The 27,351-nt window shown below is 36.7% G+C and overlaps 2 protein-coding genes and 2 long non-coding RNA genes across 5 annotated transcripts; 3 read left to right on the forward strand and 1 right to left on the reverse strand.

Annotated features, from left to right (window-relative positions):
• The first annotated feature begins 1,413 nt into the window (after positions 1-1,413).
• On the forward strand, positions 1,414-8,572 carry LOC144078994 (uncharacterized). Its single transcript, XR_013301378.1, has 3 exons — positions 1,414-5,899; positions 6,716-6,967; positions 8,428-8,572. It is a non-coding gene; the product is annotated as an uncharacterized LOC144078994 (long non-coding RNA).
• LOC144078993 (signal-transducing adaptor protein 1-like) lies at positions 3,413-13,279 on the reverse strand. Its single transcript, XM_077607499.1, has 13 exons — positions 13,093-13,279; positions 11,366-11,437; positions 11,184-11,303; positions 11,045-11,101; positions 10,827-10,969; positions 8,617-8,748; positions 8,464-8,533; positions 6,876-6,978; positions 6,707-6,802; positions 5,969-6,025; positions 5,849-5,881; positions 4,731-5,126; positions 3,413-4,256 (listed from the first exon to the last, which is right to left on the reverse strand). Exons 1-13 carry the CDS (start codon positions 13,150-13,152, stop codon positions 4,210-4,212), a joined length of 1,386 nt encoding a protein of 461 aa, XP_077463625.1. The 5' UTR covers positions 13,153-13,279; the 3' UTR covers positions 3,413-4,209.
• Positions 13,280-16,176: 2,897 nt separating this feature from the next.
• On the forward strand, positions 16,177-19,483 carry LOC144078943 (ras-related protein Rab-11B-like). Its single transcript, XM_077607423.1, has 5 exons — positions 16,177-16,362; positions 17,782-17,977; positions 18,048-18,241; positions 18,313-18,393; positions 19,046-19,483. Exons 1-5 carry the CDS (start codon positions 16,323-16,325, stop codon positions 19,189-19,191), a joined length of 657 nt encoding a protein of 218 aa, XP_077463549.1. The 5' UTR covers positions 16,177-16,322; the 3' UTR covers positions 19,192-19,483.
• A 4,523-nt stretch (positions 19,484-24,006) lies between these two features.
• On the forward strand, positions 24,007-27,349 carry LOC144079475 (uncharacterized). 2 transcript variants are annotated; one of them, XR_013301544.1, is made up of 7 exons: positions 24,007-24,834; positions 25,473-25,621; positions 25,814-25,905; positions 26,535-26,624; positions 26,695-27,052; positions 27,118-27,177; positions 27,249-27,349. It is a non-coding gene; the product is annotated as an uncharacterized LOC144079475 (long non-coding RNA). The 2 variants fall into 2 exon arrangements; XR_013301543.1 differs by having other exon boundaries at positions 24,011-25,621.
• The last annotated feature ends 2 nt before the right edge of the window (positions 27,350-27,351 follow it).

Below are 27,351 nucleotides of genomic sequence, written 5' to 3' on the forward strand. Positions count from 1 at the left end.
CCTTGCTAATTTTGAGGTATTTTCTGACTACTTCCTGATGGTTTTGGTGCATTCCAAGGTTCCCTATTAAGTGTTTTGATCGAAGGGGGTGAATAAATGAATGAGATTGCGGATAGGAAATTGAGCAAAGTGCAATTGATCACACAACCTACTAAAATCTGGTTTTGCATTGCCCTTGTTGGAAAAAAATGAAAGCATTTAATTATGTACGTACAGTATGGATGAGCTATAAAGTGCTTGTCGTGCGTGGGCGCGTTTGACATCCCTGAATTAGAACAATAGCATGAAGTGAAATCTTTCTAATCACAATGCAAAGCCTACTTTCATTGAATCCGACTTGAAACAGCTCAGGCGTAACGTTCATATCTTCCGTTTTCAGGTGCTTTACAGTCTTAATCTTTTAGGTTTTAAATGATATCAGAACTGACATATACTTTAAGTCAAAAGCCTCTTTTACACAAAGGGACCCTGTAAAAATTGGCCTGGCGTGTATCCACCCTTTATCTAAAAACAGAGTCAGCGATATTCCCTCAAGTGTCGTCAACAACAAACACTTTTTTGTGTCCATAACAATGTTTTTGTTTTCATTTTTTTTAGGGGAGCAGGGTGACTCATCAGTTACAGCTTATTGAGTGACACGTAGCAGATGGTAACAAACAGGTCATCAAAAAAACTCTTGTAGGCTTATACATATTTTGTGATTAACAATGGTCAATTTTCATCATTTTCAGGATTTCTTGGTCTTTCAACTCTTATACAGAAAGCCTGAAATCGTCAGTAAAAAAAGGTACATGCATACATTTTTGAAAAGCATTCACACATTACCAGCTTTTTATCCCTCGATTTGCGCCTTGAAAACGTTCATCTCAATAATTCTTAGTGGAAATGTTGTTAATCTGCTCGAGGCCCTCCCCCTTAAAATTTTAATGTTGGGAAATTACATTTCATAATATTATGCTTGATTTAAAAAAAACTAAATGTTAGCTAAATAGACATTAAAATAATGGATTTTTTTTATTTAGTAAAAGCATAAAAGCAATGTAGTAAATCCAATTAAAATAAGGAAACAGTTTCTCTGCATTGATTGTGGTGGAAAAATATGCTGTTCATTGAGCTGTCCAAATCTCAATTTATCACTGCGACATTAATATTCATTCAATGCAAGGGAAAAAAACATTTAATATCGTCTGTCTACTCGTGTTGCTGCACTGTTTGTGTTCAGTCCAATGATTAAGGGCTACATATATTTGTGTAACTGCTTTAGTTTGTCATAAAACTGCATACCTGTCAACCTCTGCCGATAACTGCCCTTATAAATGATTATGATTCCCCTTACAAACCCCCAAAAAACCTTACAAACACCCTACGACTCGTACGGTGTTTGTAAGGTTTTTGGGGGGTTTGTAAGGGGAATCATAATCATTTATAAGGGCAGTTATCGGCAGAGGTTGACAGGTATGAAACTGCTACTTGGACCGCTATCCTCAAACTTTTTATGACCATTATGATGAATATTATACTGATTTCCAAGTGCTATTTACTGTGAAACGAGTGGTTTATTGCCACCAAATAACACTCCTATCTTACGTTGTCACGTGGACCCACATCTAGAAAAACCTGAATTTGTCTCACATATCTGAAACCAACCTAAGGTGGAAAATTCTCTCTTCCAGGCAGTGTAAAAGGGGCTTTAGTCAATCTTTTATGCTTATCGGGCTCACCATCGTTTCCTTGTAGCTTCAGGGTTTGTCTGAGGATTTGAGGCATTGTATGTCTTTTCAAGAAGGGACGCTTAAAAAAACAATAGTCATCTCATCCAACGTCATTCCTTCTTATTAATGCACAAGATTTGTCCGCATGTGGGCGTTAAAGTGGCGTGTCGGTAAACTGTTGGGTGTGCGAAAGCGGAGTAGAATGCTGGATTTGTTTGTGTACGTGTGCAAGCGTTTTTTCACGTGTTGACCCGCTTTGACCTCACTCACTTATTCCCCTTTCTTTATGGGCCTGGAAAAAATGTTTGTGTAGATACTTTAAAAAGCACCCTGCAGGGATTATATGAGTTTTGTTTTCTTCGCACGCTAACCAAATTCCACAACACCTGCTGTAAATACTTTGAAATATTCAACTGTCCCCAACTAGTGAAGTAATAAAAAATTGTCTCCGTCCGTCTATTCTTGACAATGGAAGAAAATTGAATCCATTAATAAATGAGTCAATTAAGTCATTGACTATGGTGGATGTCCAATCTATTTTGACAAAGAGGGGCAAATTAACATTCATATGTGAGCATTAAAAGCGCGTCTTTACGGTTGGAATTAATTGGACGTCTGCTGGCGTCAATGGCATGCAATGAGTTAAATATTACAGAAAAGGTCCAGTATTCAATTTAGGATCATTTTTATTAACATCGTAGTTTTTTACAATGATAAAAATTATAAAAGCTTATGGCTGCAACATCATTTTCAGTATTAAAGGTATTCCAAAAATACATTTAATGAAATAATAGTGGTAGTAATAACACGTTTTTTTATCATTGTTTGATGGTTTTAGTTTTAATTTAAGCTGTTTTCTAAAACATGGCATCACAGGTAATATTTTGCTATTTTTGTCGTAAGGTATCGCGTCAAACTTTTAAAAATATCGCATCATTTTGCTTGGCACAACAAAATTAAACATTTATTTGCACAAAAATAGAATTTACAGGAAAAATGATAGATGCAACGGATGTCCGACTATTCACTGCCAGTTATTATCTATTAGTGTCAATTGCAGTCAAGAAGTCTCATTGTTGTTGTTATTGTTTTTTATATATAAATACTTGGTTTTGTAAAGTTTTGAAAGAGCTTTATTGAGGCAAAAATATGAAAGGTGAATATTGAAGCTGCAAGCAGATCTGCTATCTGGTCTGCTTTCCAACTTTGATTTCATCATCTTATCAAGTAACAAATAGTTTTGCTATGGTGGAGCTGTAATTACCCTTTCTTGGATTCCTTTTACATCTTTTAATTTCAAAATAATGTGCCAAGATTGGATAATTATCATACATTTGAGGATTGGACTAAAACTAAAACTAAAAAAAACCTGGACTTCACCTCAACCAATTTGGAATCTGACATTTTATAGGTTTTATTCTTCTTCTAAACTACGTGTAAGGTGAAATACGAAGAATTATGAACTATGCAAAGGTAGATTTCTCTTAATAATTGTAGTAAGAACATTTGAATTGTTTTTAAAAGGTTCACTTGCCAATCACTTTCTTTGGCCCTTTGGATGTCTTCTGCTGTCCTTGACAGCCGAATGAATTTAAAATTTCTAAGATCATTTCTCATTAATACCTACTGAATTAACTTTGTCATCTCTGTTTTTGTTGTCTACAAATTGCCTAAATGAAGAAATCAGGCACAATTAGAAGTGAATTTCTCAATTTAGAAATTTATTTATATATACAGTCCAACAATTCAACAACAAAACAATCAAATAATACATGGGCATAATTTCATTCTCTCATCTGCCATTCCGTGCAGAGGTTGCCGGAGCCTATCCCAAGCGGGGTACACGGTCGATTGGTCCCCGGTCTTTTGGTCGCCCGGAAGGTTATTGATAATTACCATTTAAATCGTTGCTCAAATTCCCTAAATACAAACTGCGAATGACTATTTAGTCATACTTAATGCCCTAGTAATTATTAGGCTAAAGAAAAGCTCAAAATTTCCCGGACTTTTATTGTTTTTTGTTGGAGAACTTGTGAAGACTCTGACTGACGTCCCTTCCTAAGGGGACAACTCATGTACATACAAACTCTTATACACTCACACGTCGGCTCAGTGATACTGCGCATGACCATTGTTGGCTTTTATTGATGCGTAGACCGTGTTGTTTTACCTTGTTTTGACGTCGGTCTTTTGGTCGCCCATTGTCGCGGTCCGGGGGACCAAAAGACCGGCGACCAATCGGCCGTACACGCCCAAGCGGGAATCGATCCCGCGCTTGTCCACAACGAAGTCAGGCGAATGAGCCACTACACTATCAGGTGGCAGCATTATTTGATACATACGTATGTACATATGTACAAAAGCTAACAGCAGCAGCTCGTAGACGTGTGAGGGACATCAACTACCGTCAGGGAGGCGGAAAAGTGCAGTTGGTAGTCGTGGCGGCGGGCGTGCCGTCGGAGACGTTCACATTGATAGGTTGCGGAGGTCGCGGGGGTCACTTTGGGTTCCTCTCGAACTTTTGCTTGAGTTCTGAGATGGTCGCTGAAATGACAAAGATGGAGGTTCATTGACAACGTCATTGTATTTTTACACGGAGTCGTTCATGTGCCAAAATATGTGTCAAATTATTTTGGCGTGCCAAAAAATGTGTCAAATTTTTTTGGCGTGCCAAGAACTTGAAATGAAGCTGTTTGCGAGTCCGAATCAAAAATAGAAATTTCAGCGATACTTCAAGTGCTTTCGATGATTTCCCCCAAACATTGGCTCTTTTCTAATTGCTTTTGAAAGATCTGAAAGAAAACTGATGTGAAAAAAACAAATGAAAACCACTTTTGGGCGCAAATCTTACTGTGAACGTTTTTGGGGTGAGTGTTTATTCATATGAAATTGAATTTCGGAATAAAAAATACACGCCTCCCTCCAGAGAGCGTCATGTTTTATTTTGAAAATGCGCGAAGAAGCGCTGGCTTCGCAACAAGCGCCTCGTCTACATTTCCATAGCGATAAAAGACGTACCGTTTTGGTTGGCCTCTGTCTGGTGCTTCATTTTGTTGTCCTTGGAGGGTGAGGCCTTGAGGGTGGACGACGTTGTCGGCGGCTGAGTTTTGCGAGGGGCAGGGGTCGGCGTTTTTGCATCTGCCGTCAAAGCTTTTGGCGATTTCCCAGCCGTTGTTTTGGTGTCCGGCGTTGGCGCTTTGGCCAATTTCCCAGCCGTTGTTTTGGTGTCCGGCGTTGGTGCTTTGGCCAATTTCCCAGCCGTTGTTTTGGTGTCCGGCGTTGGCACTTTGGCCAATTTCCCAGCCGTTGTTTTGGTGTCCGGCGTTGGCGTTTTGGCCAATTTCCGAGCCGTCTTTTTGGTTTCTTGTATTGGCGCTTTGGCCAATTTCCCAGCTACCTCTTTGGTTTCTGGTTCTGGGGAGAGATAAAATGACATTAAATTGAAGCATTGTTACCAAAGATTCCGTAGAAGTGAACTGAGTTGAGCCCTTTCATTGTGTACGTTTAACCCTTAATGGCATCCAATCTATTTTGACTGGGAGAATGGATTGGACCCCACGCACAGTCAATGGCACTCAAGTGTGAGTATTCACAATCAGTCGTTCTGCCTGTACACTGAAAAAAATGACCCTGAGACCCTAAGAAAAAATACCCTTACTATACATGGTCGTTTTTTTAAGAAAAAAAGCCTTTTTATACTATGTCGTTTTTTACGTTGAACCCTTAATGGCGTCCAATCTATTTCGACTGGGAGAATGGATTGGACACCATGCACAGTCAATGGCACTGAAACGTGAGCATTCACAATCAGTCCTTCTAGTTCAAATAACTTGGACGTCTTTCAACGTCAAAAATAAATGTAAAAATCTTAGGTCATCTAATGTTATGATTGGCCATTTCTCGAGTGTATTTCTCTTTTTAGTCATTTTAATTGGCTTGATTACCTTTGAAAGTCTGTCCTTTGTTTTTGTTTGGGTGTTTGCCTTTAAGACAAATTAAAAATGAATAAAGAGATTATTAAAGGTGTTTTTCAGATGAAATGCCATGACATTTCGAGGTCATGAGGTCAGAGGTCAGAAAAGGACTCTTCTTGATGAAAAAAGATCTGGATGGAAAATAAAAATGATGAAACTCACCTGGGGACGGCTCCACGGTGGAATTCTCGTGAACTGTTGAGATTGAAGGAGGTAAGTCAAGATGAGAAGAAAAATGAAGGCAAACCCGTTAAAGGCGACTGAGAGACGACAGATACTCACTGTTCTCGTTCACATAGACATTGTCTTCTTCCTCTCCACTTGGCAATTTTGATAAAGCTGTTTTGGAAAATAAACGTATCATTAGTCTGCCCAGCTGTCAATCGGTGACGAGATTTTCAGTCCAAATACAAACACAATCATAACAGCAATCAGTTGTTATGCGCAATGTTTTGCAGAAACAGATATTTTGTTTTTAAAGGATGGCTTTGGTGTGTTTTCTTTTTAGAGTGATTTTATCACAAAGGACGTTTTTTTGTGTGGGTTTTTGGTCCCTCACGTTTTTATTAGTGCTGGATTTGATTAGAATTTTATTTTTCGTACAGAATTTGTAACTGCTTTGTTTTCTTGGGATCATTTTAGAAGAGGCAAAGTTGCTCCTTTAAAGAATGAATTTATTTCCAAGTTAAACATTTTTTTTGTATAAAACTTGATCAGGGAAAATGCTTTATTTGACATGTTTTTGCCAGAAACAAATCTAACACGAGATTTGCATTGTGGGAAAAGAGACGAACAGTTTAATATTTTTTTAAAAAAATGTTATTTTATTTAGATTTTTTTTTGAAAGTGAACTGAAGTGAAACACTAAATATATTAAATGAAGAGACACATTAGATTTTATTTGATTGTAGTTTTTCTGTCAAAAAAATTTAAGAAACTATATGTGGTGTTAACAGAGGTTCTTTTTAACGTTTTTTTCTTATTTTATTGATATAAACGTGTGTTTCCTTCTCTTTGTACCTTGTTTAGGGTGAAACCCTTGCGGTGGGGCATGCATGGAGGAATTGGCACCACGTACTCTCCTCTCTCCATTTTCATTATCCGAGCTCACGTAATCTACAAACCCCCCAAAAATCAAGTCATAAAGAGAAAGCGAGGCTGCACAAGGTAAAGCCTGGAGAGTACTTACAAATATTTTTCTCGTAGGTTTCCTCCCTCACCAGAGTCTCCAGAGCTCCTTCTGTGGCTTCCAAGAAGTAATTGACAACTTCGTGCAATGAGGTACATAAAACCTGCAATTATACACAAACCCGCGTCACTCATCGTTTGTGTTTAATTAAGCAGTCCAAAATGGCTGAGACAAAAACACCATGAACAATTGTCATGCAATGCATTTGATTCAAGCTAATTTTTCTCTTAAAATAGATTATTGGTTATGAATAAGGGTCTCTGTCAACATTTCCAGTTTTTTTGCTACATTAATTTTCTTAAATAAATTTAAGATTTTTTTGGGACTATAGAAAGACACTCATTTAACCCATTGCTTGCTGATGATGTCATTTTGTTTGCTGCCAACTCTCCCGGGCAAAATGGATTGGATGTCTAACGTCGTCAAAAGTGATCAAATATGAGCATTAGCGGGCTGTTGCTTTAAATGAATTGCAAGTTAAATACAATGAAAACAAAGCAACAACTATACAGTGTTACTTGTTACTCCCTTCATTTAGTTTTTATGAACATCATACACAATGAAATTATTATAATTGCGTATAGATAATTTTTTCAATGACAAAAAAGTCGCAAATGTCTTAAGTGGCAACTTTTGAATAACTAGCCATTGTAGTGACCACTGTTTAATATCTATACATATGACTATTTCTGAGAATGTGTGTGTTTTAGTGTTTGTCCGTTAACGTCGGACATAATGGAGAGAACACCGTACGTCCGATTTGAATGTGTTTTTGGACAAAAAAAATTGCAAATTTATGGCTCTAGGATGTTACTGCGCTCGATTTTTTAATTTGGACCCCAGTTTTTCAAAATAAATCGATTTTTCTAACTGGGAGTTGCAGTTTTAAGGTCAAAAAGTGCAACTTTTGGCTCTTTTTTTCGGTACATGTGAAACTTTTAGACAAAAATTACTTTGTTTATTTAAAGCACTGTGAAGAGGCAAACATTTTAAGCCTATCTTTTTCCAGGTCAATGGCTAAGAATCGATAAAAACCCTCGATTTTGGACACTTGAGTGCATTCTCAAAAACAACCCATTACTAAGTTCGGCACATTTAACGGCCTCATTTTACATCTAACGAGCAGTTACTTCCATTGGTGCTTCATATCAAGGTGAAGATCAAGTGTTAGTTTTCGTTTCAGCTCCTTAAAAAAAATGATTCATCTAGGCATGGTCGCTAAATTTGAGGGTAGCCTTTTACAACTTTGGGTCAATTTTTCCAGTACACGCAAACCAGCCAGACCAATAATTCTCTGCTTTTCCCTAGCACAATACAGAGACAAACATTGCAAGCATGTCTTATTCCAAGTCATCTGTACTGTAGAGCTAAAAATCGATTAAAAAAACACTCGATTTTGGATCGAAAGTGGTGAAAGTGAAAAAAACAAAACACGTGTTGGCTAAAAGAAATGCGTGAGGCACAACCCATAATTTGCCTAACCCTATCCTAATTCCTCACACATTGTTGAACCTTTCTTTAGAATGGAAAATAACCCTTTGCTTTTCTCCAGTCAGCTATTGAAGACAAGTTTCAAGAGCGGACTTACAGGATCATCCACGTCAATGCTGAAGCGGTCGTCCTGCGTGGGACTCACGTGGTAATGTTTGAAGATTGGCCTAACGGTGCGACAAGGCACGACAATCGGGTTATTAATATAGACGATACTATCACTGAGGCGTGGGGCAGAATGTCGACATACCTGTTCATCTCTTCTCTGGTGCTGATGGCAAAACCGTTGCCGCTTCGACTTCGCCTCAGCAGCAGGTTTCCTCGGCTGTTCTCTTTCTCCAGCAAAAGCTCGGCCTCCACGCGGCTCACCGGGTGGAAACAGCTATGGGATGGACCAAATCCATTACTAAAGATTGCTAACATGCTAACAATGGGTATGCTAGCAAGCAACGTGAAGATAGAAAGCAATAAAATCCAAAGATCCAAGATGGCACCGTTCACGCGGGAGCCAGTGGCAGTAGCTCTGTACACTCTTGTGTTTTTCGTGTTTTACAGCCCTTCTATCTTTTTTTAATTACATTTTAATATTTCTTAATACATTCCTTTTTACTTTACTTTGTACGTTATACTTTTTACTTTAATGTTTTTACAACTTTCCTTGTTCTGTTAGCCTGGCTTCTTTCTGCCACTTCCTGTGTGTGGTTCCAGTTTTGTCCAACTTTACAACGTCTTTTTGAGTCTGTATCCGTCTTTGCTACCGCAACCAAGATGGCGCCGTTCAAGTGGCAGCCGGTGGCGGTAGCTCCGTCCACTCTTGCTCGTTTTGAGTTTTTGCTGCTTTTCTGTCTTAATGATTCGACTTGGTGATTCTTACTGATCCCATTTACTTTGATTTGCTTTGTACTTTTTGCTTTTGCTTTGTTGTTCTGCAGCCTTTGCGACTGTACTGTCTAACTTATAACTATGCCTTTTCTTGCTACTGCATACCTGTCAACCTCTGCCGATAACTGCCCTTATAAATGATTATGATTCCCCTTACAAACCCCCAAAAAACCTTACAAACACCGTACGAGTCGTACGGTGTTTGTAAGGATTTTTTGGGGGTTCGTAAGGGGAATCATAATCATTTATAAGGGCAGTTATCGGTCGTACGGTGTTTGTAAGGTTTTTTGGGGGTTTGTAAGGGGAATCATAATCATTTATAAGGGCAGTTATCGGCAGAGGTTGACAGGTATGCTACTGTCACAATGAAATTTCCCGAATACGGGATGAATAAAGTTATCCAATCCAATCCAAAAGGCAGACCTGTAACACCTGCATACGAAAGATCAACCGATATGAGTTATTCTAGACCAATACCGATTATTAGTAACTAGAGGAGGCCGTTAACCGATATTTGGAGCCGATAACTGATATCTGCAGCAAAAGTGTAAAAATTGGTGTGAAAAAAATAATCAGTCGATTTATATTGCACACGTTAACATGGACCCAAACTGCGACCGTGTCTGTCGTACAAGTACAATCGAAACTAGAATAATTGTGCCGTGTTGTTGCGGCTTGACAATGCAAGCGACAAATTGCTGGCGCGGTAATTTGCAAAACATTCACAGACAGATAAAAGGGAGAAGCCAATTTCACTGTTCGTGGGAAAGCCTGTCGTGACTTATTGAGTGTGTAGACTAAGTGGCTTTCGAGTATACTATGAATGAGTTTTAATTGTTGTTTAAATACTGTGCCAACATAAAATACACCGATTGGGAGAGGAGGTGTGCAGTGCAGTACAGTCTGACATTTTAATGCTTCGTCCTTCTTCAAGGAGAAAAATTAGTTGTCTTCCTTTTCGAAGTTGGTGTGTGTGTGTGTGTGTGTGTGTGTGTGTGTGTGTGTGTGTGTGTGTGTTCACAGATGGTGAAGGGGGCATGTTATATACGTTCCATTTGTTGTTTTGTCGAATCCCCCATACAAAACTGATATTAAAAATTGTATTTCTTCATTGCATTTTTTTAAATGTCATCAAAGCAATGAAACATAATTCATTAATATTGTAAGGAAGATAAATTTCGTACAACAAAGCAGTCTCATGAGGGAAAATAAATATTTAATCATGAATTCTCATGATGTATTTGTACCCAATGTAGTCATTTTGATAACAGGCTAATATAGATACATACCTTTATTTCAAGGCTTTTACAAAGCAGCGATAAATGAAAAACCGTGAATTAGGGTCACCCTTATTTAAAAAATATATATATTATTACTATTTTTTTTTTACGTCAGTGCTGAGTTCTAGTAGCAAGCGGAGGATAGGGGAGTGGCTTCGATTGCGAATTTCAGCATGGATTTTCACTTTTTTTAACTTTAAAAAATGTAATAAACCCCCAAAAAATTCTTCCAGAAAAAAAACGTGATGTAGTGAAGCCGTGATATTTGAGGGATTACTGTACTTAGTACAGTACTTACTTGGGCATGTCGGGTGAGAGGTCATTGCCTGGAACCGGAGAATGCTGTTGAACATGGCGTAGTCTCTCTTTCTCTTTTTCCACTACATCTTCCAGAATGCGTATCTGGCCCGGCAGCAGGTTTAGCATGGATGGCACAGACAGCTGCAACGCATACGCGACACCGCTATAAAAACCAACGAAGACGGGACAATACTAAGAACGGGTTCCAGAACCAACCTCGGCGACAGATTGAATCAGGCCCTTCCAGAACTCTCGATTCTCTGCGTTCGGTGCCTGATTATGAAAAAAGGTTTCCGTCAAATGCACTTTAATGTTTTTTCTTTTAAACTTATGTATCTGTAAATCTTCCCCTCACGCAGATTTTGACGATGCCCTCTTGGGTCTGAAGGTTCAGTTTGGCTACGTCCAAGTTGTGATCCAACGTGTTGTCATCCGCGATGGTGACGAGGCCGTTAAGGTCCAACTTTTCAGTGGGCTGTTGAAACAGTAACGGTATTAATATTTGGGAAGCCGTGATTTCATTTAAATGTTACTTACGTCAGAGTCTCTCTTGTCGTTGTAGAAATACAGCGTGTTGCCGCTCAGACAAGTCCACATTTTGCGAGATTTCTACAAGACACGAGGTGAGGGAAAGTATGGAGGTCATGATGTAACTCAACAAAAGGAAATATAATCGATGATATGGAATAATTACGTCACATTTTTCCACTGATATTGTTTTCAGATAGATTTATGTGACAGCTAGTTTTGGCTTGATGCCACGTTGCATTGACAAGACAGTCGTTCCAGTTTTGTTTCATGGCATTTTGCCAAAACACAGCAGATCAACAAAAGCATAAAAAATATTCTACGTTTTTTTTCTCTTTGTTTTTAAGCCCAAAATATTTGGTCAAAAATCCAGAAAAATAAAAAAAATGGTTCCTGTTTTTCCTCTTTTAGTTGTAAACGTAAATAAATAAATTGGGAAAAATATATGTAGTTTTCCTTTTTCATACAAAAAGATTAAAAGACAAAAAGTAATGCTTTCCCCTTTTTTGATTACATTTGTAAATACATTTAAAAATAACTCAATAAAAATATATTAAGACTTACTGACTATATGAAACAATAACATATGTTTGTTTTTTCAAGATTTTCAAACATTGACGTACAATGAAATATGAGAAAAGCATGCGTAACTGCAATATTTACACAATATTATTATGTTTTCATCAAGATTAGAGCTACACTAAGTATAATTTTAGTAGTAACAAGCTGTGGAGAAATAACTTGACATGGTATTAAAAAAATGACTGCAATTTTGACAGATATTTTTGTTCCAATTGTTCCCATTGTCATGTTTGCGTAATAAACAAAGCATACTAGAACTATGAATAATATTCGTGTGTAAACAAGCGATTCATTCTCCTTTTCCTGGCACTCAGCAAACGTGTAATTTCCCCATACAACCTGAAAAGTGATGCAGCATATGGCTATAATTAGTGAAACAATTTTAAAGATAGTGAGCTGGTTTGAATGCCCTGAAATGGGTTAACCCTACATTTGTCATCAGCAATATTTAAACCATGTACGTATTCTGTCAGTCTGTTACAAATTCCCTTTAATTCCTCAAGAAAACTCTTGTTTTTGGTGATGATTTTTGATAGTTACAAGACAGTCATCACAAGGTGCTTCAAATATTTTTTTCTCAGTGTGAATGATGTGTTGACAAATTATAATGTGCGAGTAGTTGGCAAACGTCCGCAAAGTGATTCGAAATCAAATTAAATCATCGATTACGTGATGTTGTGGTGATTTTCCACGTATTGTCTTAAACCTCAAACAGAAGAATTAACCCATATAAAAACCACTGACAACTCAAATGCGCTAACAAGACTTTTGTCATGAAATAAAATGACAAAATTGCAAGTAATAAGCTAATATTTAAGGAAAAATGATACTTACTACAAAACATTATTGTGTTAAATTTCAAAATTTGCCTGTCCAAAAAGCAAAATTCAGATATATCAACAACATCAGCATCATCATTGTAACTTTTTTAATCATATTACAACTCACAAATGCTGCAAAATTCATTCAAGATGAATAAAAATTACACGGAAATACAGGTTTTGACTAGTACGCCCTTTATAGAAAGTGTTGCATTTGCTTCACTCTTTGCTGATCATTTAAAATCCTTCAAATCACATTTCAACTGTTTGTGACATACGTGAACAAATACAATGATAGATTTCATAAACAAAGATTATTACGATTCTCTCTACCTTATCTTTGAAGGAGCGCTTCTCCAAGTAACCCTCGTAGTAGCTCTGCCGCCTATTCATGGTGAATGGAGTCTCCTCAGCACTGATACCAAAGCATGTCCTTCTCGATTTGATTAAGAAGTTGATTGCAGGGTGAGCAAAGATATACTTTGGTGTGTTCGTATGTTCCTCTCGGCACGTCCCACAACTTCTTTCCAAAATGTGGAAAGTACCTGCTTGCATGCTGGTAAAGTAGGTCGAAAGATGTAGAACTGGAACAACTGGCTTTTCCCTTCCAACAGGGGAAGCTTAAAAACAACTTCAGCTTTTGTCATGTTTTGCATTTGAATTGAAACAAATACACATGAAGGTCCTGCATTTGCAATGTAATCTGCTGCTATACACGTTATTGTAAAAAGAGAATCCACTTTTCTTTGTCAGGAATTTATTTTATTGAAAAATTATTATACAAACGGGTGTTTAGCGGGGTGGCCTCTGAGTTTTGAGATCAAGGGTTCAATCCCAGGTTCGCCCCGTCTTCTGTGGAGTTTGCATGTTCTCCCCAAGCTTGCGTGGGTTATCTCAGGGTACTCCGATTTCCTCCCACTTCCCCAAAACAGCGTGTGAATGAGTGGTCGCCCATCTCCTTGTGCCCTGTGATTGGCTGGCTGCCAATTCTGGGTGTTCAATGACAAATTGTTACATAATGTTACCATCTTTTTCCAATTTACTGGCTGTTCCAGTTCCCTCACATTAAGATCATGCCACAAATATAATGTCAGATGACAAAAAATTCTATTTATAAAAGTAATTGCCACCCATATTATGTAATGAAATAATTGCGGTTAACTATCTTTTGTTATCAAAAGCTTTGTTTTATGGACTCCACCAAGCTTTATTTCCTCCAAACTGGTTTAATGAAGAAATTGCTCAAATGGAACCGGCCTGACAACCTGAAGTTGGCCAAAAGTCAGATATTCATTCTTTATCTTCTACACCGCTTATCCTCACAAGAGTCGCGTTGTTACTGGAGTCTATCCCATTTGAATTTGGGCAAAAGGCAGACTAGAGACTGGTCGCCAGTCATTAAAGACTGACAACCATTCATACACTCACAATCACCGATCCCACTTTCCTGCTGCGAATTCAGGCGAGTGAACCACTACACCATCAAGTGAGATATTCCAATGTGCGAATAGTCTTGTTATTATGGCCGAGTGGCCTCGCAGTTCTGGGGCTGTAGGTTCGATCCCAGGTCGGTAGTCACTGTGTGGAGTTTGTGTGTTCTCCTCGGGCTTGCGTGGGTTTTCACTGGATACCCCAAAATTTCCCCTAAGGTATGATTGGTTGTCCTCTGTCTCCTTGTGCCCTGCGACTGGCTGGCCGCCGATTCAAGGTGCCCCCCCCGGACGTAGTTCACTCGGATAGGCTCCAGCACCCCCCGCGAACCTTTTGAGGTTAAGCTGTTCAAAAAATGAATGAATTATTTGTAACATGAGGATAAGTAAGTCTCAATTTTTGAATGGCGGTCCACTGTCCCTCAGAAAGGGCTCCTTTATCATTTCTATCTACAGTGGTACCTCGAGATACGAGCTTAATCCGTTCCGGGACTGAGCTCGTATGACAAGTTACTCGTAACTCGAGGTAAAGTTTCCCATTGAAATGAATGGGAAACAATTTAATTCGTTCCAACTCTCTGAAAAAAACACCAGAAACAGGATATTGGATTGAAAAAAAATGTTTTATTTCTTATAATTCGCCATATATTGACAAAGTAATAAATAACGAGTGGTTTAATAGAAATAAAGTGTTTAATCTAACTAAAATTGGCCGGATTTCGCCGAGGGGAGAGGGGCTTCGTTTTTTTTTTTCCTCCACACAACGCACTCGTAAACAGAACAAACACTCCACCCTCACGTTCGCTATCGATGGGCTGTTTGCTGTCGTACTATTCCCTTCAAAATATTCCGAAAATGATGCACACAAATGTCCTCACAATCGGAGAACGCACGACCACTTGCCAACGAGCAGCAAGCAGTCTTATCAGCGATCGCCCCGCTGCTCATCTTCTTCTTCTTCTTCTTCTTCTTCTTCTTCTTTTTCACCTCAGGCGCCTGAGGATTACCCTCAGCAGCGCTAGGGCTGCCACTGGAACACGGATAAGTTCATCCAGGGAGTTGCCCAAGCCGCGATGGTAGCGTTCGGTCATTAAGGCCGGACAGCGGAGCCATAAGTGTTCAGACGACTCTGTTTCCTCGTCGCACAGGCGGCAGCGATCCGAGTCGGATTTCTCATGGGAGCTACAGGGGTGCTGGCTAGCGGCTCCTTTTAGCTTGTAGCATCTGTGTTCGCGTCCCATCGAACGGCGCCTATGATAGAGTTGCTACCGGGGATACTTTTGCGAGCACGAGTATACTTCATTACCCAGAAAGCCCTCTTTTCACCGCGCATGCGCGTTGTGCGTTTCCTGGTCTGAATAGCTCATCCGGTGCTCGTAAATATTGTTATACACGAAAGATATGCCAAAAAAAATGCCATGGCAACCTGGCTTGGTCGCATCACGAAACTTTGACCGCATCACGGGCGAATTATTCGATCGAAATTTCCCCCGTAAGACGAGCATTCCGTATGACGAACGGTCGTATGACGAGGTACCACTGTACACGAAAGATATGCCAAAAAAAATGCCATGGCAACCTGGCTTGGTCGCATCACGAAACTTTGACCGCATCACGGGCGAATTATTCGATCGAAATTTCCCCCGTAAGACGAGCATTCCGTATGACGAACGGTCGTATGACGAGGTACCACTGTACACGAAAGATATGCCAAAAAAAATGCCATGGCAACCTGGCTTGGTCGCATCACGAAACTTTGACCGCATCACGGGCGAATTATTCGATCGAAATTTCCCCCGTAAGACGAGCATTCCGTATGACGAACGGTCGTATGACGAGGTACCACTGTATTTTGTTTTTTTTTCAATTCAGAAAAGAGAACCAGTCATTGCTACTCATTTTAGAACATGACGCAGTAAAAAAAGGCGATGACGGGAAACTTAAATTGATGACTGGAAACTTAAATTGATGACTGAGCTCTAATCCGCTTTGGCAAGGAACATCCGAACGCCACGTGACGTCAGCAGTGTGACGTCATTGAACGTTTTCGCAACGCTTGAAAGGTGGCGTTTCGTTCCGTCCTTGTATACGGTGAAAAAAGGGCGAATTGAGCAACACACCGTCAGTGAGAACATGGCGAACAGGGACGACGAATATGATTTTCTATTCAAAGGTAAAGCGCCGGCTTTTCTTTGATTTGCTTGTCAAAAGCGCACGGCGTTTAGCATGCGTGCTCGTTAGCATCAGGCAGCTGCTGAGGCTAATGCTAAACAAACAACGTCTTTTCATCACGTCTTTGTCATTATGGACAAACGTGTGATGTCGTAAGATCCTTCTTCTTGAATATGATGCTTAAAGTCAGTACATTAGTTAACAGCAGGTTTGCCGTTCGTTGCCAAAAGGCGAACAACTTTTGGTTAAGTTAACATAAAGATATTAATATAATTACTTGAATATCTTCTTTTTACAATTTACTTCTCTTAATATTACAGGCCTTTCGTTGCCAAAAGTTAAAACTTGTGAAAACGAACAGTTTCTGGCTCACTCAATGCGAAAATAAGCAACAATAACTGTTACATCTCATAATGTTACACATTTTCTCTTGTGAATTACACTTTTAATATTTTAATATTACTGTCTGTCTTCTTTGATGATAATTTCCCATATGGATTGGGAAACACACAAAAAAAGAGTCATTTTATTTACTACCAATCAGATGAATACTAAACAACCCGTTAGGGTGCTATACACACCTGAACATAAAAATGAAGGTTCATGTGTTAAACAGTTTAGCTTATGCAATTTTACACAATGTATTGCCTGAAGCAAAATTGGAGCTAGCAATTACGTTTTCCTGCAAGTGCTTTGCTTTGGCAAAGGTGTACTGACAATTTCTCCACGTAGTTGTTTCTTCCCCGATGTAATTAAACCAATAAATCACGTGAAAAGTCAAGAGTAACCCATTTTTCAAAAGAGGATCCGTTATGATTATATAGGCAGTAATCTCATCATTTTGAAGCAATAAGTTTGTATCTAAAAATTTTCGTTTGTGTTTTCTCTTGTGAGTTAGCATAATATTGTTTAGGCATAGTTAGAATAACATTGGCGTAAAAGTTGTGGACAAAATTGGAGAGGGATAGTGTTAGGAACAAGCTAGCAAGGACACGGGAGAAATAGATACTACTTGATGTGACGTCACTGACCTTCCATAATAGGGGCAATGTGCAGTTAGAATTCTGACAAATCACTTTTCCTGACGGCTTTTGACGCCAATCCATTTGAGTTCAGATGTGATTACACCTAGTCTCAGTTCAAATGGATTGTAGGTTTATCCAATCAGTGGCAGTCAATGAGTCAAACTTGTTTGCTAACTTGGAATTCACAGTAGAGTACAGTAGTAATACACAAACACGCTTAACTAGGGAGATTTTTTTTAAAAAAGATACATGAAGAAAAATGCTTCTTTGGCACCGTCAGAAATATAATGTCGGTTTGAGACACTATGCTAGAACAGCTAGCAATCAAGCTAATAATAGTCAATTGCCAGTTTAACAATAAATAATGTAGTGATGATCATCCTCCTGTTCTGCAGTTGTGCTGATCGGCGACTCCGGGGTGGGCAAGAGCAACCTGCTGTCTCGCTTCACCAGAAACGAGTTCAACCTGGAGAGCAAGAGCACCATCGGGGTGGAGTTCGCCACGCGTAGCCTTCAGGTGGACGGCAAGACCATCAAGGCTCAGATCTGGGACACGGCCGGACAGGAACGCTACCGAGCCATCACCTCGGCGTGAGTGTCGGTCGCCACCGGCCGTGTTTTCCTGGCCGTGCGTTGACCGCCGAGTTTTTTCCGACGGCAGGTACTACCGGGGCGCGGTGGGCGCTCTGCTGGTGTACGACATCGCCAAGCACCTGACCTACGAGAACGTGGAGCGCTGGCTGAAGGAACTGCGGGACCACGCCGACAACAACATCGTCATCATGCTGGTGGGCAATAAGAGCGACCTACGGCACCTGAGGGCCGTGCCCACCGACGAGGCGCGGGTGTTTGCGGGTAAATAGGACGAGTGAAAAAAGTGGGGAAAGGGAGTCACCATTGTCCTCACGATTTTGTCGCCGGTTCAGAAAAGAACACGGTGTCGTTCATCGAGACCTCCGCGTTGGATTCCACAAATGTGGAAGAAGCGTTTAAGAACATCCTCGCAGGTAAAAAAAATCATTTTTTTCCCATTTTTTTTCTTTTGACCGTTTCCAGGTCAGCACTCACTACAAAATATCATATTAATAATATGATATTTTGGTCAATTATCATTATTGTATTTTTTTATAAAATACATGAAAATAAAATTCCCAAAAATGTTAATTAAAAATGAATGACATCAAAATGACTAAAACAGAAATACATACTGCTTTAGTTGAGGCACGAATGTTCATAACACTGGATATCAAAGTTATAGTTACTGTTGTTGAATATTATATCTAACTAAGATGTCATTAGACTAAGTTTTAGTTGAAGTTATATAACTTGTTAGGTCTGTGTGCTTTTGCCTCAGTAGATTTGCTCCAATTTTTTTATTGTGAATATCACCCTACGCTACATACATTGCAAACCCGTTTATTTTTTCAATCTGGAGCATCTTGTACTGCTATTGTTCCAAGTTATGTAAATGTATTCGGCATGTTCTGCATTGGCTTTTACCGTTGGAGTCAGGGAAATTGTCGGCATAGCAACCGTAATATTTCCTCACCATTGACGGCGCTAGACTTCTGATCCATTTTGTTTCGACAATCGTTGCGTTATGAAACTGCCTTGTAAAGGGTAAATAACCAACTAATACTTGCAACACATCCTTTGCAGAAATCTACCGTATCGTCTCCCAGAGGCAGATGGCGGAGCGGTGCGCGCACGACGAGTCGCCGGGGAACAACGTAGTCGACATCAATGTGGCGCCCACCTACGACGGCCACAAAGGGCCAAGAGTGCAGTGCTGCCAGAACATGTGACCCTAACCTGCATCATTCTTCTTCAAGGTGACATCACTAGGGACAAGCACTTTTTTCACCCCCTTGTTATCAAAGACACACGTTGAATGCTCATGGAGCTTTTCACCCCAGACCAAAAAGTCTTAACAGCAGTATTAGTGGCTCCCCGTCCGCCTTCTTTTTGCGTCATGCCAAATATATTTATAGAATGTCGTCATTGTGTATTTATTGAACGCGTATTGCTTTGAGTTTTTTTTTTTTGCGGGGGAGAAGTTCAAGACTTATGTTTACAATAAAATGATTCAAATCCAAATATCTTATTTGCGCAGTTGCTAGAAACAGACTTGGGTTGGTGTGTTGCGGATACAGAATTTATTTGTTAAAAATGGCCATTTAGAGTAAGGATGTTTTGTTGAAAAATTCATGTAGACACTATTCCCCTGCTTTTTGTGGTTTTTGCCTTTACACTGAAAAAAATCACCCTGAGACCCTAAGAAAAATAGCCTTACTATACATGGCCGTTTTTAAAGAAAAAAAGTCTTACTATACATGGTCGTTTTTTAAGAAAAAAAGCCTTACTATACATGGTTGTTTTTTAAGAAAAAAAAGCCTTACTATACATGGTTGTTTTTTAAGAAAAAAAGCCTTCCTATACTATGTCGTTTTTTAAAAAGAAAAATAGCCTTACTATACTATGCCGTTTTTAAAGAAAAATAGCCTTACTATACTATGCCGTTTTTTAAGAAAAAAAGCCTTACTATACTATGTCGTTTTTTTTTTAAGAAAAATAGCCTTACTATACAATGCCGTTTTTTTTTTAAAGAAAAAAGCCTTACTATACTATGTTGTTTTTTAAGAAAAAAAGCCTTACTATACATTGTCGTTTCTTTATTTTTTTTAAAAGCCTTTTTATACATGGTCGTTTTTTAAGAAAAAAAGCCTTACTATACTATGTCGTTTTTTTTAAAGAAAAATAGCCTTACTATACTATGCTGTTTTTTAAAGAAAAAAGCCTTACTATACTATGTCGTTTTTTTTAAGAAAAAACGCCTTACTATACTATGTCGTTTTTTTAAAAGAAAAATAGCCTTACTATACTATGTCGTTTTTTAAGAAAAAAAGCCTTACTATACTGTCGTTTTTTAAGAAAAAAAGCCTTACTATACTATGTCGTTTTTTAAGAAAAAAAGCCTTACTATAATATGTCGTTTTTAAGAAAAAAAGCCTTACTATACTATGTCGTTTTTTAAGAAAAAAAGCCTTACTATACTGTCGTTTTTTTTTAAAGAAAAATAGCCTTACTATACTATGCCGTTTTTTTAAAAAGAAAAAAGCCTTACTATACTATGTCGTTTTTTTTAAAGAAAAAACGCCTTACTATACTGTCGTTTTTTAAGAAAAAAAGCCTTACTATACTATGTCGTTTTTTAAGAAAAAAAGCCTTACTATACTATGTCGTTTTTTAAGAAAAAAAGCCTTACTATACTATGTCGTTTTTTAAGAAAAAAGCCTTACTATAATATGTCGTTTTTAAGAAAAAAAGCCTTACTATACTATTTCGTTTTTTAAGAAAAAAAGCCTTACTATACTATGTCGTTTTTTTTTTTAAAGAAAAATAGCCTTACTATACTATGCCGTTTTTTTTTTTTAAAGAAAAAAGTCTTACTATACTATGTTGTTTTTTAAGAAAAAAAGCCTTACTATCCATTGTCGTTTCTTTATTTTTTTTAAAAGCCTTTTTATACATGGTCGTTTTTTAAGAAAAAAAGCCTTACTATACTATGTCGTTTTTTTAAAAGAAAAATAGCCTTACTATACTATGCTGTTTTTTAAAGAAAAAAGCCTTACTATACTATGTCGTTTTTTTAAAGAAAAAACGCCTTACTATACTGTCGTTTTTTAAGAAAAAAAGCCTTACTATACTATGTCGTTTTTTAAGAAAAAACGACATAGTATAGTAAATAGTATAATATATTAATATATAGTATAATATATTAATATATAGTATAATATATTAATATATAGTATAATATATTAATATATAGTATAATATGTCGTTTTTAAGAAAAAAAGCTTTACTATACTATGTCGTTTTTTAAGAAAAAAAGCCTTACTATACTATGTCGTTTTTTTTTTTAAAGAAAAATAGCCTTACTATACTATGCCGTTTTTTTAAAAGAAAAAAGCCTTACTATACTATGTTGTTTTTTAAGAAAAAAAGCCTTACTATACATTGTCGTTTCTTTATTTTTTTTAAAAGCCTTTTTATACATGGTCATTTTTTAAGAAAAAAAGCCTTACTATACTATGTCGTTTTTTTAAAAGAAAAATAGCCTTACTATACTATGCTGTTTTTTAAAGAAAAAAGCCTTACTATACTATGCCGTTTTTTTTTTAAAAGAAAAAACGCCTTACTATACTGTCGTTTTTTAAGAAAAAAAGCCTTACTATAATATGTCGTTTTTTAAGAAAAAAAGCCTTACTATACTATGTCGTTTTTTAAGAAAAAAAGCCTTACTATACTGTCGTTTTTTTTTTAAGAAAAATAGCCTTACTATACTATGCCCTTTTTTTAAAAAGAAAAAAGCCTTACTATACTATGTTGTTTTTTAAGAAAAAAAGCCTTACTATACATTGTCGTTTCTTTATTTTTTTTAAAAGCCTTTTTATACATGGTCGTTTTTTAAGAAAAAAAGCCTTACTATACTATGTCGTTTTTTTAAAAGAAAAATAGCCTTACTATACTATGCCCTTTTTTTAAAAAGAAAAAAGCCTTACTATACTATGTTGTTTTTTAAGAAAAAAAGCCTTACTATACATTGTCGTTTCTTTATTTTTTTTAAAAGCCTTTTTATACATGGTCGTTTTTTAAGAAAAAAAGCCTTACTATACTATGTCGTTTTTTTAAAAGAAAAATAGCCTTACTATACTATGCTGTTTTTTAAGAAAAAAAGCCTTACTATACTATGTCGTTTTTTAAGAAAAAAGCCTTACTATACTATGTCGTTTTTTTTAAAGAAAAAACGCCTTACTATACTGTCGTTTTTTAAGAAAAAAAGCCTTACTATACTATGTCGTTTTTTAAGAAAAAAAGCCTTACTATACTATGTCGTTTTTTAAGAAAAAAGCCTTACTATAATATGTCGTTTTTAAGAAAAAAAGCCTTACTATACTATGTCGTTTTTTAAGAAAAAAAGCCTTACTATACTATGTCGTTTTTTTTTTAAAGAAAAATAGCCTTACTATACTATGCCGTTTTTTTTTTTTAAGAAAAAAGTCTTACTATACTATGTTGTTTTTTAAGAAAAAAAGCCTTACTATACATTGTCGTTTCTTTATTTTTTTTAAAAGCCTTTTTATACATGGTCGTTTTTTAAGAAAAAAAGCCTTACTATACTATGTCGTTTTTTTTAAAGAAAAATAGCCTTACTATACTATGCTGTTTTTTAAAGAAAAAAGCCTTACTATACTGTCGTTTTTTTAAAGAAAAAACGCCTTACTATACTGTCGTTTTTTAAGAAAAAAAGCCTTACTATACTATGTCGTTTTTTAAGAAAAAACGACATAGTATAGTAAATAGTATAATATATTAATATATAGTATAATATATTAATATATAGTATAATATGTCGTTTTTAAGAAAAAAAGCTTTACTATACTATGTCGTTTTTTAAGAAAAAAAGCCTTACTACACTATGTCGTTTTTTTTTTAAAGAAAAATAGCCTTACTATACTATGCCGTTTTTTTTAAAGAAAAAAGCCTTACTATACTATGTTGTTTTTTAAGAAAAAAAGCCTTACTATACATTGTCGTTTCTTTATTTTTTTTTTAAAGCCTTTTTATACATGGTCGTTTTTTAAGAAAAAAAGCCTTACTATACTATGTCGTTTTTTTAACAGAAAAATAGCCTTACTATACTATGCTGTTTTTTAAAGAAAAAAGCCTTACTATACTATGCCGTTTTTTTTTTTAAAGAAAAAACGCCTTACTATACTGTCGTTTTTTAAGAAAAAAAGCCTTACTATACTATGTTGTTTTTTAAGAAAAAAGCCTTACTATACTATGTCGTTTTTTTTTAAGAAAAAAGCCTTACTATACTATGTTGTTTTTTAAGAAAAAAAGCCTTACTATACATTGTCGTTTCTTTATTTTTTTTAAAAGCCTTTTTATACTATGTCGTTTTTTAAGAAAAAAAGCCTTACTATACTATGTCGTTTTTTTTAAAGAAAAATAGCCTTACTATACTATGCTGTTTTTTAAGAAAAAAAGCCTTACTATACTATGTCGTTTTTTAAGAAAAAAGCCTTACTATAATATGTCGTTTTTAAGAAAAAAAGCCTTACTATACTATGTCGTTTTTTAAGAAAAAAAGCCTTACTATACTATGTCGTTTTTTTTTTAAAGAAAAATAGCCTTACTATACTATGCCGTTTTTTTTTTTAAGAAAAAAGCCTTACTATACTATGTTGTTTTTTAAGAAAAAAAAGCCTTACTATACATTGTCGTTTCTCTATTTTTTTTAAAAGCCTTTTTATACATGGTCGTTTTTTAAGAAAAAAAGCCTTACTATACTATGTCGTTTTTTTAAAAGAAAAATAGCCTTACTATACTATGCTGTTTTTTAAAGAAAAAAGCCTTACTATACTATGTCGTTTTTTTAAAGAAAAAACGCCTTACTATACTGTCGTTTTTTAAGAAAAAAAGCCTTACTAGACTATGTCGTTTTTTAAGAAAAAAGCCTTACTATACTATGTCGTTTTTTAAGAAAAAAGCCTTACTATACTATGTTGTTTTTTTAAGAAAAAAAGCCTTACTATACATTGTCGTTTCTTTATTTTTTTTAAAGCTTTTTTATACATGGTCGTTTTTTAATTTAAAAAAAGCCTTACTATACGACATATGTGGTCGTTTTTTAATTTTAAAAAGCCTTACTATACGACATGCGTGGTCGTTTTTTAATTTAAAAAAGCCCTACTATTCATGGTCGTCTTTTAATTTAGAAAGGCCTTACTATACACGGTCGTTTTTTTTAAAAAGCCTTACTATACATGGTCGTCTTTTAAGAAAAAAAGCCTTACTATACATGGTTGTTTTTTAATTAAAAAAATCCTTACTACAGTCATTTTTAAAGAAAAAAATCATTACTATACTATTGGATCCCTGCATTTAAAATCACCTGTTAACGGCTTATTTCTTAAGGTTCCACGCGTGTTCATTCCCATATAAAAACTCCAGCAAAACCCACTTGTTCTCAGTCAACAGAATTTCTTAACCTGACAGAGAAGTTACAAAACAGCGCGCTGGAGAAAAGTCTATTCGATCCTCGTCATAGCAAAGATTTGATAGAATGTCAAAGTGTCTCTCTCCTGCAAGCGCCGTTCTACAACTCGAGGACCAAGGAAAGACTCTTCCTGTCAGCCGTCCATCATCTCGTGTCCTTCGTCTCAGGGCATGGGAGACCTGGATCCCAGCCGTGCCTTCCTCCGACAAGATAAGGGAGTATCCTGCCTCCCGCTTGTAGTGATTTCGCTGGCAGGGTCATCGTGGTTTTGTGTTATCGCCGCATTTTTATGGCCTCTTTCTGCCTGAATCCATGACCTAGGCCTCGAGATTCCTTGCTTGGGAAAACAGACACGGCTCTTCTGGAAGTTAACAACTTTAATGTTTGTTTATATTTGACTATTACTTTTACATGTTAAATGTTACTTACTTTCCTTCATATACATAGTTGTTTTTTAAAGAAAATACAGCCTTACTATACATAGTCATTATTTTAAATGAAAAAATGTTAGTATACATAGTTGTTTAAAAAAAGCCTTACTATACATAGTTGTTTTTTTAAAGAAAAAAAAGCCTTACTCTACATAGTCTATTTTTAAGAAAATAAGACCTTACTATACATGGTCTTTTTTTTAAAGAAAAAAAGCCTTACTATACATGGTCTTTTTTAAAGAAAAAAAAAGTCTTACTATACGTACATGGCTGTTTTTTTAAGTTACTATACATAGATAAGAAAAGCCGTACAATACATGGTCTTTTTAAAGAAAATAAAGCATTTCGATACATAGTCGTAATTTTAAGAAAAATGTAGCAATATACTGAAGGTGAAGATGTGAAATGTACAAAAGATAGATATATTTTTATAACGTGTATTAGTCTAATACACGTTATTATCAAAACAATGTATTTTTTGTGTCTACGTATTTTTAATAGGCGTGACCGTGGTTAGAGTTCAAATGACGTCTATTTTTTAATAGGCGTGGCTAAGCTCAGAGTTCAAATGACGTCCATTTTTTAATAGGCGTTACCGAGGGCAGAGTTCAATGGGCATATTCAAAATGGCGACCGAGCCATGAGTCAGTGTGTTAGTGGACTGCCGAGCAGCTCAGAAGTGGCGTTTTACCGAAGAAAGACCTGATAAAGTTCTTCCAGGACAATGCAGCATAATCGGTACGTTGTCATTTGGGGATTTCGAAGCCTCAGTTCTCATTTTAAGAGTGCTTTTTGACGGGAACATGCTTTGTTCGCGTGATCAAGCCCCACAGGGATGGAGAAAGAAAAATGTTTGCAAACAAATTGGCTACATTGCGTTGCCTATAACTCTTAATGTTTAAAAAGAAATAATTCAATTGTGTGTTTCAGTTCCTCAACGAGCACAGACTGCTGGGAAACTTCAAGAATGTGGCCAAAAAGGAGCAGCTTGTTGATGCCATAATGAGCTGTTTGTCAGCAAAGTAAGTCATTTCTAAATAGTTTCTATTTTCTCTATCCGTGTAATAATTAAATATCAGCGTTCAGTATTCAAGGCTTTGCTCAATAGCTTGTTTTTCATTAATATACATTCAAATTTTGAATGAAAACACTAACTGGTTTGGTGTTGATTTTTAATTGCAAGAACCTGTGTGGATAACTCGCACCCGGACAAATGCCACCTAGTGGCGGTATAAGGAATAAACAGTACATTTGAATTAATATAGAATAGAATATACATATATTTTGCCCTGGGCTTGTTTTCCCTTCCCTTTCTTAAAAAAGACCTCAGGGCGTGGAACTTTTCATTTTTAGTTTTAAATTTGATTTTGACAAAACTTAAGTGAGACATTCATTCAACAAATAGCATGGGGTTCATTTTGACTCGAGTTTAAACATATGGTAAAATAGCCATTTTTTTCCCTCAGTGGATGATGAGAAAAACTGAAGCAATGATAACTTTTTGGGATATTTATCTTGAAAAATTAATGGATTTGAAATGATTGACTGGAAAAACTCCTAGGATGAAATAACATTGGAAATGAATGTGGGTGATTTGTGCATCAAAATGGCTGAATAAGCAATTTAATAATCACGCTGTGGTGTTTTGCAGATGTTTAAAGCCATGGAGACGGTGGAGGAGGTGAAAGCTGTTAAAATGGATGAGAAAACCAAAGAAGTCAAGGCAGAAGTTGTGGGTGAGGTAGGTTATTTTATTGTTTTTCATGTAATGTGTACTAAACATTCTCATTTTGTATCTTGCTTCTCTTCAGGGTCAGCCCGTTTACCAAATCAACGCTTAAGAAAGGTGATGAGACAAACTTTGGAAGACGGCATGGCCTTTAACACCAACATCCCCTCAGGGCTCGCCAACTCTGGTCCTCGAGGGTCCCTGTTCAGTATGTTTTCTATATCTCCCACATCTGAATCAAATGATCAACTTATCAGCAAGCTGTCCAGGAGCTTGATCATGATGTGTTGGAAGACATGGAAAATAGACTGGATAGGGGCCCCTGAGGACTGGAGTTGGGGATCCCTGTTATAGACTCTAATTATTTTGAGTCTTTCTTCCTCTGCGGTGGACAAAAGAAAAAGCAAATCAAGCTACGGAGCTTCAAAGTCATCAGAGAAGTATGTCTAATATTTCTATTTGTTTTTCCCTGACTGGCTTTAATGTTGCTTCCCTTTTTCTGCAGTGGGAAGAAAGCATGCTGACTGAGCAAAGGAGAGATGCTGTTATATGGAGGTCCTTCCTGGTAAGTATCCACTTTTACTTAATTTTTTTGTCAAATTTTGACTTAAGTAATGCTGTCTTTTTTTCTTCCAGGATACCCAATGCCAAGAAGAGGATTTCTCATTGACCAGTTTACACTGCTCCATTTTTAATTGTGTGTGATGTTGTGGAAAAATAAAAGTTCTTGAAATGAATA

Source organism: Stigmatopora argus, chromosome 8 (genome assembly GCF_051989625.1).
Source record: "Stigmatopora argus isolate UIUO_Sarg chromosome 8, RoL_Sarg_1.0, whole genome shotgun sequence".
NCBI classification, from domain to species: Eukaryota; Metazoa; Chordata; class Actinopteri; order Syngnathiformes; family Syngnathidae; genus Stigmatopora; species Stigmatopora argus.

What these genes read in the sequence shown, in the direction of transcription:
- LOC144078993 (XM_077607499.1), bottom strand. Translation starts at nt 13,152, where the DNA reads ATGAATAGGCGGCAGAGCTACTACGAGGGTTACTTGGAGAAGCGCTCC. An exon ending in ACCAGAGAAGAGATGAACAG is followed by an intron (nt 8,534 to 8,616) that starts GTATGTCGACAT and finishes TCGCACCGTTAG; the next exon opens with GCCAATCTTCAAACATTACC. An exon ending in GACAGAGGCCAACCAAAACG is followed by an intron (nt 4,257 to 4,730) that starts GTACGTCTTTTA and finishes TTGTCATTTCAG; the next exon opens with CGACCATCTCAGAACTCAAG.
- LOC144078943 (XM_077607423.1), top strand. Translation starts at nt 16,323, where the DNA reads ATGGCGAACAGGGACGACGAATATGATTTTCTATTCAAAG. An exon ending in TACCGAGCCATCACCTCGGC is followed by an intron (nt 17,978 to 18,047) that starts GTGAGTGTCGGT and finishes TTCCGACGGCAG; the next exon opens with GTACTACCGGGGCGCGGTGG. An exon ending in CGAGGCGCGGGTGTTTGCGG is followed by an intron (nt 18,242 to 18,312) that starts GTAAATAGGACG and finishes TCGCCGGTTCAG; the next exon opens with AAAAGAACACGGTGTCGTTC.